The sequence below is a fragment of the Malaclemys terrapin genome, chromosome 8, assembly GCF_027887155.1.
Source record: "Malaclemys terrapin pileata isolate rMalTer1 chromosome 8, rMalTer1.hap1, whole genome shotgun sequence".
In the NCBI taxonomy this organism is placed as follows: Eukaryota; Metazoa; Chordata; order Testudines; family Emydidae; genus Malaclemys; species Malaclemys terrapin.
In genome coordinates this window covers 75,898,360-75,912,266 of record NC_071512.1, presented here as the reverse complement: position 1 = coordinate 75,912,266, position 13,907 = coordinate 75,898,360, and the positions used below count along the sequence as shown (strand labels likewise).

The 13,907-nt window shown below is 37.8% G+C and overlaps 1 protein-coding gene across 1 annotated transcript in view; it reads left to right on the top strand.

The window, feature by feature from the left end:
* Positions 1 to 13,907, top strand: part of ABCD3 (ATP binding cassette subfamily D member 3) — a 65,837-nt gene that overhangs the window by 48,111 nt on the left and 3,819 nt on the right. Inside the window, exons 9-21 of the mRNA XM_054036626.1 lie at positions 407 to 549; positions 922 to 991; positions 4,819 to 4,888; positions 5,019 to 5,116; positions 5,211 to 5,302; positions 6,061 to 6,152; positions 6,244 to 6,316; positions 7,038 to 7,101; positions 10,182 to 10,259; positions 10,367 to 10,432; positions 10,544 to 10,633; positions 11,258 to 11,377; positions 12,528 to 12,632. Of these exons, the coding sequence (XP_053892601.1) occupies positions 407 to 549; positions 922 to 991; positions 4,819 to 4,888; positions 5,019 to 5,116; positions 5,211 to 5,302; positions 6,061 to 6,152; positions 6,244 to 6,316; positions 7,038 to 7,101; positions 10,182 to 10,259; positions 10,367 to 10,432; positions 10,544 to 10,633; positions 11,258 to 11,377; positions 12,528 to 12,632 (1,161 nt within the window). The remainder of the gene's footprint in view (positions 1 to 406; positions 550 to 921; positions 992 to 4,818; positions 4,889 to 5,018; positions 5,117 to 5,210; positions 5,303 to 6,060; positions 6,153 to 6,243; positions 6,317 to 7,037; positions 7,102 to 10,181; positions 10,260 to 10,366; positions 10,433 to 10,543; positions 10,634 to 11,257; positions 11,378 to 12,527; positions 12,633 to 13,907) is intronic.

The following is a 13,907-nucleotide window of genomic DNA, read 5'->3' as shown; positions in this document are numbered from 1 at the left end:
CGACTCAAAGGAGTGGGGTGCTGGTGGTAGTGGGGGAAGCTGGTACCTGGAGGGCATAGGGTGATCATAGGGGGAAGTGCTCCCCCTAACACACGGTGTGTGTGTGGGGCATAGAAGCAGGGATCTGGAGAGGGGAAAGTAGGGAAGAAGGGGGGGGGGGAGGGGGACACAGAGCCGCTGCCATGGTGGAAGAGTGGGAGACAGTGGTATATTGGGTAAGGGGACAGGAGTTCCTGAAATAGAGGGGCCAGGGAAGGTGGCACACAGGGCGCTTGGTGGCAGGAGGAATAGAGGGATGCGAGGAGCCTCTGGTGGGTCCACTGTGCTTGACCTACAGAAATTACAAGTGTGCAGCCCCTTAGTTCTAGAGTTTTTATAGTCTTATCTTTTTCTTTAATATTCACAGGGTCCAGCTACCATGATGGCCTACTTGATAGTTTCAGGCTTTTTCCTTACGCGTCTAAGGAGGCCCATTGGCAAGATGACAATTGCTGAACAAAAATATGAAGGGGAGTACAGATTTGTCAATTCACGGCTCATTACAAACAGGTATGGATTTATTTGTTGACTAACTGTAAATGAAATCTTTGTAGTATTGCAAGGTACTTATTCAAGTAAATTCTAAAACTTAATGAATTAATTTTGAGGAAAATGTTTATATTTCTATGTGGACTAATTATTTAATAACTCCCATATCCATTATTTACTCATTTTAAAAGGCAAACTGTAGTTGAGATACTATAAACCTCTGTCCTACAGTTGTCTTGTGGTAATATTATGAACTTATCTTTGGTGAGAAGGTAATTAAAATAATGTCTTTTTTTAGAGCTTCGTTTTTATAGCTAACTTTTTCAGGCTGGTTGCTCTGCAAGGATTGTCTATATTAAAAATTAAATGAATTGTCTTTTTTTTTTTTTTTAGTGAAGAAATTGCTTTTTATAATGGGAATTTAAGGGAAAAACAGACGATTCACAAAACCTTTCATAAACTGGTAAGAGAGCATAAAATACTTGATTATAGCTTAAATGCTAAATTTTCACTTAACCAAATTCTAAGGAATATTGTTATGGTGGTTCATAATGCTGAATTTGTGCTAGTCTTTTTGTTTTTGCCTCAATCCTTCCTTCAGTTCAAAACTGTATTACGAGGGGGAGAAATCTTACTGCAAACAATCTGGCACACATGCACCAAATTGATCGTAGCTTCTTAAGGTATGTCTACACAGGGGTAAAAAAACGGGCTACGGGGCTAAATATTGCTGTGTAGACATTCGGGCTTAGGCTGGAGCCCGAGTTCTGAGACCCTGCAAGGGTGGAGGCTACCGCCAAAAAGCTTGAACATGCACACAGTGATTTTTCAACCCCAGAGCCCAAATCATCTGACCCAGGCCAGCAGTTGGGGTACGTCTATACTTACCTCCGGGTCCGGTGGTAAGCAATCGATCTTCTGGGATCGATTTATCACGTCTTGTCTAGACGCGATAAATCGATCCTGGAAGTGCTCGCCGTCGACGCCGGTACACCTGCTCTGCGAGAGGAGTATGCGGAGTCAACGGGGGAGCCTGCCTGCCGCGTGTGGACCCGCAGTAAGTTCGAACTAAGATAGTTCGACTTCAGCTACGTGAATAACATAGCTGAAGTTGCGTATCTTAGTTCGAAGTGGGAGGTTAGTGTGGACCAGCCCTTGGTTTTGAATTCCTGTGTAGACATACCCTTAGAAATTTAACTCTAAATTTCCTGGATTTCTAATGAGTTTTGTTAAACTCTGAACTTCTTAAAAGGTGGTAGTGTTGCTCATCCTTCAGTTTCGAAGATCACTATTACATCACTGATTGATTTAGTTTCTGTGAACACATGAGTGATTGATCAGGCCTATTTGAGCTTTGAACAGTCTGTGGCACACTGAACAAGAGATGCTGCTATGGGTTACTTGATTAACCACGGACATGCCGCTGTTGTGAAATTTACACTGCTGGTGCTTCTGCTCTGCCTCAGTAGTTCTCTGCTTATAGACTGTAGCTCCAGTATGGACGACACTTTGCCAGGTAGAACAATCCATTTGCAAGATCTTCCCATAACTCTGGGTCAGTGTTGAAACACCTCCAGGATAACTAGAGAGAGTCTTTGAAACATTTCTTCTGGCCTCCCTGAGAGTGCTTTCTCCCCTTTAGCTCACCATAAAAGATCATCTTTGGCAGTCACTCATCTGACATTGTGGTGACTTGGTCTGCCCGTCTTATCTGTGATTTCATCAACAGAGTATGGATGCTTGGAATGTCTGCCCACATGTGAACCTCAGTATCTGGAACCTTTTCTTGCCATCTTATCCTCATTAATTTCCTCAGACAACCCACGCAAAAGTGTTTCAGCTTCATAGCATGGCGTCTATACACCATCCAGGTTTCTCATGCATACATCAAAGTTGGCAACACAATGGCTTTGTAGACCTTCAGTTTTGTTTGTTGACTAATGCCTCTGCACTCCCACACATTTGTATGCCAAAGGTGACACTTGCTTTGGCAATTCTGGTATTGGTTTCATCATTGATGGAAACTGCACGTGACCGTGTACAGCTGAGGTAGGTGAACTTGTCGACTGCCTGGAGGATTTGACCATTCACTGTGATAATAGGCTCTACGTAATGCTTTCATGGTGCAGGCTGGTACATCACTTCTGTCTTCTTGATATTGATTGTTATACCAAAATTGTCACAAGCTGAAGAGAAATAGTCCATACCCTGCTGCATGTCAGACTCAGATTTGGCATTCAGGGAACAATCATCAGCAAACAGAAGGTCATGAACAGTCACTTCCTGTACACTGGTCTTTGCCTGTAGTCTCCTCAGATTGAAAAGCTTACCATCAGTCCGGTATCTGATGCCAATCCCGGTGTCACAGTCATGAAAGGAATCTGTAAGCATGGCAGAGAACAGTCAATTGCCTCCTCACTAATAGATGATTGTTGATTGAGGATATTGTTAAAATGTTCTGCACACCTTTTCAGTATCTTTTTTTCTTTGACAATGAGCAGTGTGGTGCTATCGGCATTCGGAGAGGTTCCTGATGACCTCGGCCCATAGATTGTCCTCAGAGTATCATAGAAGTTCTTCATATCATTTGTGTGTGCATAGGATTAATTCTCATCTGCCTTGTTATTCAGCCATGAGTTTTACATTTCTCTAAGTTTGCATTGTACAGTCCTCTTGATGTTTTTAATCCCAGTGTAGACGTACCCTTAGAAATTTAACTCTAAATTTCCTGGATTTCTAATGTTTTATTAAACTCTAAACTTCTTGCAAGGTTAGTGTTCATTGAAACTACTGATATGTGCCAGCACTTTAGTGGTGTGTGTGTGTGTGTGTGTGTGTGTAATTTACTACTTAAATTATTTTTAGCACACAGTATGTAAACTTGCAAGAGTGCTACTGGCCAAGTGAATGATAATCTCACTAGTGAGACAAGGTGGGTGAGGTAATATTTTTTTATTGGACCAACTTCTGTTGGTGAGAAAGAGACAAACTTTAAAGCAACACAGAGCTCTTCAGGTCCTGTAAAAGATATTACCCCACACACTTTGTCTCTCTAATATCCTGGGACTGACATAGTTACAATTACACTGCAGTCTCACTAGTGTCATACAGAAGATGGCAGATTTTGGAACAGTCTTGAGGAATGTTCTATTTGGACCCTAATGAAAAGATGACATGTACTAACCTTTGTAGTAGCCCCTGTTAGTTAATTGAGTGACTGCAATGCCAGTCTTGAGAGAGAGCATGCATCTCCTATTCCATAAAGAATTATGGGTGGTGTATTCAGCAAAGGAATAGGATCAAGTGGGAAATATGAAGGAAGAAATGAAAGCTATGGACTTTAATTGGCCATTCAGAAATGCATGAGGGCCCACACACTGGCAAAAGTATATAATTTAATTGTTTCCCTAAAATTCTTGATTAGGCCCTCATCTCTCATTTTGATTACTGTGACACACACATACACACCCCCTTTGGACCTTTTTAACACCCATCTTACCTGACTTGGGCCCATTCAAAAAACTGCCACTATGAGACTTTCTAGCCTGTCGTTCTGACTGTGGGAACAACCCCCTAGTCTTTGAATCCATTCACTAATTTTCTTTCCCATAACACCAAAATTCAGAATTCATGTCCTCACCTTGAAGGTTTTTCAACTCTTGTTCCATTACCTATCCACTTTTGTTTTTTGCTGCCTTCGCCATCTTCGTTCTGCCAGTGACATGAGATTTTAATATCTCTGTCCACTTCTCCTGTAAACATCTCCACACTTTTTTCCATACTTCCTTGTAAGTGGTACATCCTCCTTGAATTAGTCTGTGAAACTATTAGCCTTTTCATCGCATGCCTCCTCCAGATCCACTTCTGTTGTGACACCTCCAAAAAGGTGAACCAGTTATAGCTAGCTGTTTTAGCAGTTAGGATTAGCTGATTTTATTTAATATTTTTTCATTTCCTGATTATTTGAAACTATAGCTAACCTATCTAACAATGACCTTTATTTCACTACCCAGGTCCTTTCTTTCCATCACTTGCAAACTTTCCTCTCATTTACTGTTCAGTTGTTTGTGTGTTCTTTTAGATTACATTGTAAGCACTTGCTGGTAGGGACTTTGTCTATCTGGAGTTGCTCAGTGCCTAACACAATTAGGTCACAATCTTTATTGGGGCCTTCGTGATTTACTGCAAAATAAATTCTTTTTTTAGAATTAAATTTGCTTCTCTATTGTAATTGCAGGGCGCATGGCAAATATTTGTGTATGCTACATTTTTTCACATTTTTTTTTCCAGGTGGAACATTTGCATAATTTCATCTTGTTTCGGTTTTCTATGGGATTCATAGATACTATCATTGCCAAATGTAAGTGTTTTCCCAATGCTAGTGGACTGCTATTTATAGTACAAGTGGTGTTACAAATATTTTAATGTGTTCATTTTATGTTCTGATTTAACTTTTCTTGCTAGAAAACATTAACTTTTAAATATTGCAGACCTAGCTACTGTGGTTGGTTACCTGGTCGTTAGTCGTCCGTTTCTGAACCTAGCTCATCCTCGCCATCAAAAGAGTACCCATTCAGAACTCCTGGAGGTAAGTAATGCAGAATAGAAATAAGTAAAATATAGTAATTGCTTGAATTCTGTTAGTTCACATAAGTAAACATAGTTGTATTTTGCTATTTAAGGATTACTACCAAAGCGGAAGAATGTTGTTGAGAATGTCTCAAGCTCTGGGCAGAATAGTCCTGGCAGGCCGTGAAATGACCAGATTGGCTGGGTAAGATTGATCACTGGTATTCAGAGCTGCTTAACACTATTTTATTTTTGATATATGTAGTTCCTATCCTCCAAAGCTGTTATTTATAAATGGACTGTAAATTAAAACAAAACAAATGTGCACTCATTTTTCACAGTGCAGCAAAAATATAGACATTAATATTAATAACTGTGAGAATATTAGGGAAAATTAATGTTTTCAATTTCATTGGTAATTTCTGAGCCTATTAGTAGTTGCAGATGTTTTGAATGTGAGATCAGCAGTGATGGGCAGTATGGAAGTAAACCATTTTCCATCTTAATGTAAAATGTAATGTAAAATATTCCCCAATATATATGTTGGGGAATATTTTAATATGAAAGTTTTACCTTAAAGTGTTTCTAAAGTGTTAAATATTTCACCATTTTAAGGGCCAGTTTCCTAAACTGCAGAGGTTAGGAGATTAATTTATTGGAATTAGGAAGCTTTTAATGCCGTTCTGGAGCAAAATTGATTATATTCCAGAGTTTTGCAGTATCCAGTGCTTGAGGTAACCAGCCCAAGACATACAACAAAAAATAAACACACATGTTTTGAAACAGCTTGCATTCAGAAAGTACTGTATCCCAGTCACACTGCAAAAATGTGATTCCAGTTCTTCCTTATTATGATTTTAATTTTGACAATTTAGGGTACTTATTAAAAGTTTATTTTTCTGCGTAACAATAAAATCCTTAAAATGTTTCTGAAGATTAATTCTTAATGCATCCTTATTTTAGCTTCACAGCTCGAATTACAGAATTAATGCAAGTACTAAAGGACTTGAACAGGGGCAGATATCAGCGTACTATGATATCGCAACATGAAAAAGGTAATTATGACGGAAGTTTAATGCACAATACTCACACCTTGGCAGACATAAATCTAGTCTCTAATACTTGTTTCTTTTTTTAAAATTTAAGATGGAGATAGAACCCAAACTATTCCCTTGATACCTGGGAGTGGAGAAATTATCAACACTGATAATCTTATCAAGTATGTATAGAAAGTGTAATGTATAGAAAATGTAAACCTACTTTTTAGTCTTGCCTTATATCACTATTTTTAATACAGTTTGTTATATATAACGATACTTTATATCCACTTCCTTCTGTACAATGTCTTCAGAATTTCTTTCTCAATCCTCACTGCATAAAGCGTTTTACAACCTTAGTACTCTCTACTGTGGACTACTGATACTACCTGTTCTCCAGAATCAATCTCCCTTCTGACCTGTCCTGCTGTCTCCTGGAACATGACTACCCAGATCATTATATTTCCTATTAGTTAGACCCCATCTCTTACTAGAATTTCTGCATTGGCTTTCCAACATTCTCCATATACATTTCAAGCCATTTAATCTTTGAGGCACTTGACAGCTATGGCTTGCCTATATAGTTGTCCTTGTCTTTTTTTACAACCCTTTTAGCGACTTTTAGAACCCCTTTAGACTTTTACAACCCTTTTAGCCAAGTCTTGCTATATACCCCAGGAAGAAGCTTTCAGTTAATGTTTGTCAAGATACCTCCTACTCTTCTTTAAATTAAATTAATTTTTTTTTTTTTTTAAATCCAAGAAACAGTCCAGTTCCGGCCACATGCAATCTATACTTTCATAGCACCTGCTTGTGTTCTAGTATCCTGTTCTTCCACAGAGGTGACCAGTTGGTAAAGAACTATACATAACAGTAGTTGTAATGTGTCAATTTTACCCATAGGTTTGATCATGTTCCATTAGCAACGCCTAATGGAGACATTTTGATTCGAGACCTTAATTTTGAGGTAAGTTCTACGATATAAATCTTCATGTAACACTTCAAAAATGAATATGACTATTTCCCACAAACGTATTCTGTGTTATGAACAATCAAGAATAAGAACGAAAGATGTGTGTAGGATAGGGATGCTGTCAGTGTGGTGGTCATATTTTTTTTTAATTAACTATGATAATAACATTGGGCTATTAAAATGGATTTTTTTTCAAAATTTTATTCCCTTTTCACAGTTAATGCTTGCTTTATATGTATACCACTCTTCAACATTTTGCTTGGCAATGGCACTAAAACTTAAAAACTATTTCACTTTGGGCTCTCCTGCACTAGCACGATGCTGTGGTACTACACACTCACAAAACTTGTCTTGAAGTGTCTGTGTGTATTTCAACTTACAGTTTTAGGAAACCAGCAATTTTACCTATCTTTGGGAATTTATATGGGACTTGTTCAAATACCAGTGCTACACCACTGTATATGACACAAAAAGTATAAAAATGATGAATACATACAGTAATTTTTTGAAAAAATCTACATGAGTAGAAAGGAGTAAATGTTTGTAAATCTATTGTAAATAGAAATGTTTTCATTATATTTAAAAACTTCCCCCTCTTTTCTACCCAAACACACATTTTGGGTCTAAACTAGTTGAAAGTATTCCACTTATGTAACTATGAGTAGAAATTACTGATCTTTTCCTTATCATAGCATTTCTGCATCTACAAATATATAGCATAAGTTTACACACAATAGCATAAATAACTTAATCTAAGATGTAAACAAATGAGAAAACAATTTATGGAGTAGTAGAGGGAGAAAGAATATGAAAAGAAAGTGTTACTGGATATTAGTCTGCCTAATTAAAATGTTAACAGACATTATCAGTGAAGTGTTCTTTATGATAAAAACCTGTTTGCCAACAATTAACTTACACTCTGTTATTTCATCTGGTGTAAGATTGATTGTATCAGCTCAGACATATCACAGTTTGCAGTTTTCCTCTTTCAGTTTTTATACAGCATGTCCAGTAGGTGGCACTGGAAGGTTTTTCCTGTGTTAGATTGTAATGATCGATTTACAGTAAAAAATTCATTGTAATTCTAGATAGGGCCGGCTCCAGGGTTTTGGCCGCCCCAAGCAGCCAGAAAAAAAAGCCGTGATCGCGATCTGCGGCGGCAATTCGGCGGAAGGTCCTTCGCTCCGAGAGGGAGTGAGGGACTGTCCGCCGAATTGCCGCTGAAAATACTGGTCACTGGATGAGTAGTTTTCTGTTCCCTGAATGACCAGAGCAGGGGCTGCACTAGAGTAATCAGGAACCCGCTAGAACCAGTTAAGGCAGGCAGGCTAATTAGGACACCTGGAGCCAATTAAGAAGTTGCTAGAATCAATTAAGGCAGGCTAATCCTGGGCTTTAAAAAGGAGCTCACTTCAGTTTGTGGTGCGAGTGTGAGGAGCTGGGAGCAAGAGGCTGAGAGTGAGAGGGTGTGCTGCTGGAGGACTGAGGAGCACAAGCGTTATCAGACACCAGGAGGAAGGTCCTGAGGTGAGAATAAGGAAGGTGTTTGGAGGAGGCCATGGGGGAGTAGCCCAGGGAGTTGTAGCTGTCATGCAGCGGTTACAGGAGGCACTATAGACAGCTGCAGTCCACAGCGCCCTGGGCTGGAATGCAGAGTAGAGGGCGGGCCCGGGTTCCCCCCAAACCTCCCAATTGACCTGGACTGTGGGTTCTTCCAGAGGGGAAGGTCTCTGGGCTGTTCCCCAACCCACATGGTAAATCTCTGAGGCAAGAAAATCCGTCAATAAGCGCAGGACCCACCAAGATAGAGCGGGAACTTTGTCACAATACATTTTACAGTGATATTAATCACCAGTGTATGACAGGCTTACATAAAAGATCTTACTCAATACACTTTTATAGTAGAGTTACATTGTGTACAATCAGTTGCTTATTCTTTGGGGTTCAGACCCCCTATTCTCCTTTTGGGGTGTCTGGACCATGATTGTCATAGAGGTGCATTCCTTCACTGGTGGGAAAACCCTTTCCATTGGTGTAGGCTGTGTCTACACTATGGGGTTATGGTGAGATAGTTTTGGCACCATAGCTCTGCCAGTGTAGTCCCCTTATGTAGACAAACCCCCATGTTTCTAATATTAACAAATTTAACAAAGGTTTTTGTGTTAGAATTTCTTTAGGCTTCTTAACTATTTTAATCAAATAATTGCTCTCTGATGTGGATTTATTCAAGAGTAACAATGGCTTCTACTTTTCTTCTCTCCCTCCTCCTTCACTGTCTTGCCAATTTACTCCTTCCAATCAAACACAAAACTTTTCAGCAATGTTTTCTGCTCACCACTCTTCCTCCAATGTGGCTTTCTCACTCACCTCCTCCTGTTCCAGACCAAACTGCATGCAATCCCGCCACCCCTCCATCATTGCACATGAAGCGGCTTACTCCAGTTTTGAGGTCTTGGGAAGTCATGGTCTGGATTTTATAGGGCTGTGCAGGGATTATAATATTCACGTGGTGACCTATGAAGGTTTAACAAATAGTGCAAAAATGGTATGTAATTAGACTATTAACTAGAGGTGGTCAGAACAGAAAAGACAAATTTATAAAAAAACAAATTCATTTCCATTTTAGATCAGTGTTGTTTTCATCAATTTTCAAACCAGCTCTGCTATTAATTCAGGAAACTCATCAAGTACCAGCGCTCATTGAGGCCAAGCAAATAAAAGAAACTTGAAGTTTCTAAACTAAGCTTCTTCGAGGTTGATTAACGCGCGCCCCCCCCTTAAAAATCAGAAAACGTTCCAATAATTAAAATCGATTTGTTAACACTAGTATTTCCAAAATGATTTTTATTCAGTTTGCCTTTAAAAAAAAAAAACTATGCAATAATTTTACTGTATCATCAGATCACATGTGGAAAACTTCAGACAGACTGATTTAGTTTAGGCTAAATTTAATATTGGTGGATGTGTGCGCAAAGGATGGCTTCCAGTCTAATTATGGGGATATTGGCATCTCTACAGCAGTACAGATTTTCCAATTATTTTCCTATTGTTTAATGTGTTGACATATATTTTAGGTTCGGTCTGGTGCAAATGTTCTGATTTGTGGGCCAAACGGATGTGGGAAGAGTTCACTTTTCCGTGTTCTTGGTGAGGTAAAGAAATACTAAAATGAAATTTATCATTTTAAAAAACACAAAACCCCTCACCCTAATTTCTTAAGAGAAATTTTCTCTTAATGACTTTTGTTTTCTTGTTGCAGTTGTGGCCTCTGTTTGGTGGATGTCTAACCAAGCCTGAGAGGGGAAAGCTTTTCTATGTTCCTCAGGTAAAGCAAAGTACCATAGTAATTGATATTTGTATTTTTTGTTACCTCTTTATTTGATGATTGTTACATATGTCTGTAATGATGTACTAATCATTTGCAATTTAATCCCAGAGACCATATATGACGCTAGGAACCCTCAGAGACCAAGTAATATATCCAGATACTATAGAAGACCAGAGGAAGAAGGGGATAGCTGACCAGGTAAAAAAGACATTCTCCTCTATAACCATTATTTGCAGCCATTACTTTTCCTGATTCTTTGTAGTGTGGGATTATTTGTACTTTAAATTTGTTAAATGATACAGAAACCCAAGTCTGTTTCTCCCCATGTAGATCCAAACAGGAAATGTTGATGGAACCATGGCTTCCCTACAACTCTTTGCTTTGGGAGACTTCATAGCATTTTGGTTTTTCTCTTAATTCACCCTTTCCATTCTTGAACCTGATTGGCTGTAAAATAAAGGTCCCAAACCAAAGGTCATCAGTTGTGGCTTTAAATGTGCCACACTAATGGGCTGCTACTTCCGCCATTTATCACATAGTCTGTAATATTACCTGCCAGCAGATGTCAAGGATGTCATCTGTCTGTTAATGACAGTTTCACTGTTCATTTAAACTTGTTCTGAAGTATCATTCATTTTTTAACTGTATTGGTATAGCAAGTAAGAACATTAGATTTGTTTACATTTTGAAATGTTGTTTTGGTACCAATATCTTGGGTGATAGTAATTTTAATATTTTATAGTATACTATACTAATCTGAGAAGTTATTGCAACATGAAGTATGTTTAGGTGTATCTGTAAGCATTATCGTTTTGCTAAAAGGTGCTGAAGGAGTACTTGGATAATGTCCAGTTGGGTCAAATCCTGGAACGTGAAGGTGGCTGGGATAGTGTTCAAGACTGGATGGATGTGCTCAGCGGAGGAGAAAAACAGAGGATGGCAGTGCGTCTCTATCTTATACGTACTTGAAAAATACTGTAAATTAGTATAACTAATCTGAAATGTTGATGATATCTAGTCAGTAAATTTTTCTACTGCATTATTCTTTTAAGAAATAATTTAAGGTTTTTATAATCTTAGAGCTCATGAAAATAACTTAATAATGCCTACCTGTAGTAATTTATTTTCACATGGTAATATAGATTTCTGAATGCTTTCTTATCAGATCAACATATTCTCTTCTATTATGTAAGCAGATATAAAATATTGATTTCTTACCCTCGGAAAGTATACAAAGAATACTATACAATATTCAGATTTCAGTGAGGTTCAGTAAATGATGGTTTAAAAAAAAATTTCCCCTTTTTAATTTTCAATCAATAATTTCTGATTAAAACTTCTAAGACTACAGTATTAGTTATGATTGTTGAGAGAACCTGACTTTCTGCTAACAGCATTGATCATTATTTATGTAGATATTTTGGCATTCATCCTTTTTCCTCTAGCAAAAATCAAGACAGAATGATGGTATGGCAGTACATACACAACATTTCTGGGTTAATAAGTAACCACATAATTGTGGAAAGCTGCTTATATGTTATACATACACCTAAGATTATATTGTATGATAAACTATTACCATTTTTTAAATTAAGTATTCATATTGACCGTGACCTGCCTAATTGTCTGCTAGAAGACAAACTGACAAGACAGCAAAGAAAATTTTCATTGCACATTGGCTGTAACTCACTGTGCTTCAGTGTTACTCAAGTCTCTAATTATGGCATAGTAATGTACATATTACTGTATCTGCTGAACACTTAGGAGTAATGGGATGAAATCAGACTAAAATGTCTTTAAATTTCAAATGTTTTATTTCCATTTTTAGTTGTAAACTTAAATAGCTTCATTGTTTTCATTTATGCCTTTTGGGGGGGGAGAGGTAATGGCAGCACAAAAACTGAAGTTTTTGAGCAATTGTGTAAATATTTCAAACCATTTGTTAAAATGTTTGTTATATTTCCAATAGATTATAGTAGTTTCATCTCTTAAATGCTCATTTAGACAATAGATTATGCTATTCTAAAGATGAAGAAACTTGCATTGTCCTTGTTCTCTCTATTCACAAATGGTGTATTGTTTTGCATTCCAGATGGCAAGGTTATTTTATCATAAACCTCAGTTTGCAATTCTGGATGAATGTACAAGTGCTGTTAGCGTTGATGTAGAAGGCTACATTTACAGTCATTGCCGGAAAGTAAGTTTGTTTTGTTTCTGTTTTTTTCTAGATAAAGAAAGAAGGCTGAGATACATTTAAATTGTTCTTTGTGAATGTAATTTCTAATTTGGAGAATGTCAACTTGACGCATTGGTAAAACTGGACTTGATAATATTAAATTTCCAAAAACTTGATTAAAATGTGAAATGGAATCCAGATAACACCCAAAACAATCTTATTCTTTCCTTATGGAAAATAACCCTTCTCAGCAAGGCTGACAAAACAAAAGGACTTTTAAGTGAACCCTTTTTTGGAGATAGCCAGCAACACTAGGAGAACTTTCAAAAAAGTAAATGAAAAGGGAGTATTTAAAAAAAAAACATCATGCTAACTTCTTTTCTATTCCCCATCCTCCCCCAGAATTCTCAAAAAAAAAAAAAAAATTCTACCCCATCATATGAGATGTGGTAGGAGAAATATCAAGGGGGTTGATTTCTTTTTGGGGAAGGGGAGAAGGGTTTGAAAATAGAGATTATAATGGGAAACTTGCTTTAAATTTAACTATGGAGCAGTGATGTCCTTGGAAAGGAAACAGAAACTCTACAGGTACTGAAACCTTTATCCTAATCTCTCTGGGAGCAGGAGCAGGCCCTAAGATACTTTTTATAGTAGTAATTTTGACACTGGATGGGCTCTGTGTGAAAGAGCATCAGTTATAGGGGGGAGGGATAGCTCAGTGGTTTGAGCATTGACCTGCTAAACCCAGGGTTGTGAGTTCAATCTTTGAGGGGGCCATTTAGGGTTCTGGGGCAAAAATCTGTCTGGGGATTGGTCCTGCTTTGAGCAGGGGGGTTGGACTAGATGACTTCCTGAGGTCCCTTCCAACCCTGATATTCTATGATTCTTCTATTTCATTGTTTAAGTACATTTACCATTTGGATGTCAGGTTGTACTGCTTTCTATTTTGAGGATTTACCATTGCAAAGTGGCTGATAATGCATCCCTCTGGAAAATCAAACTCCTTGTCAGCTGTCTATTACAGAAGGTTAAAAAACAAATAGTATGATTATTATCACTTTCATTTTTGTTTGTTTTAATCATTAACCATTTACAGCTTAACCATTCAGTACAGTTGCAACTGTTGCTTACAGGTGATTTTAAAGGTGAATTTTTTGTTGCATTTAAGAAGCACTTTAAGTTCTTAAATCATTAACATCATACACTTTAGTTAGCAATCAAATACATTTAAAAACAAAATATTTGGAAATAATTTCCTCTTTTACTTACCTGCTAGGGCGCAAGTTCAGGAATTTG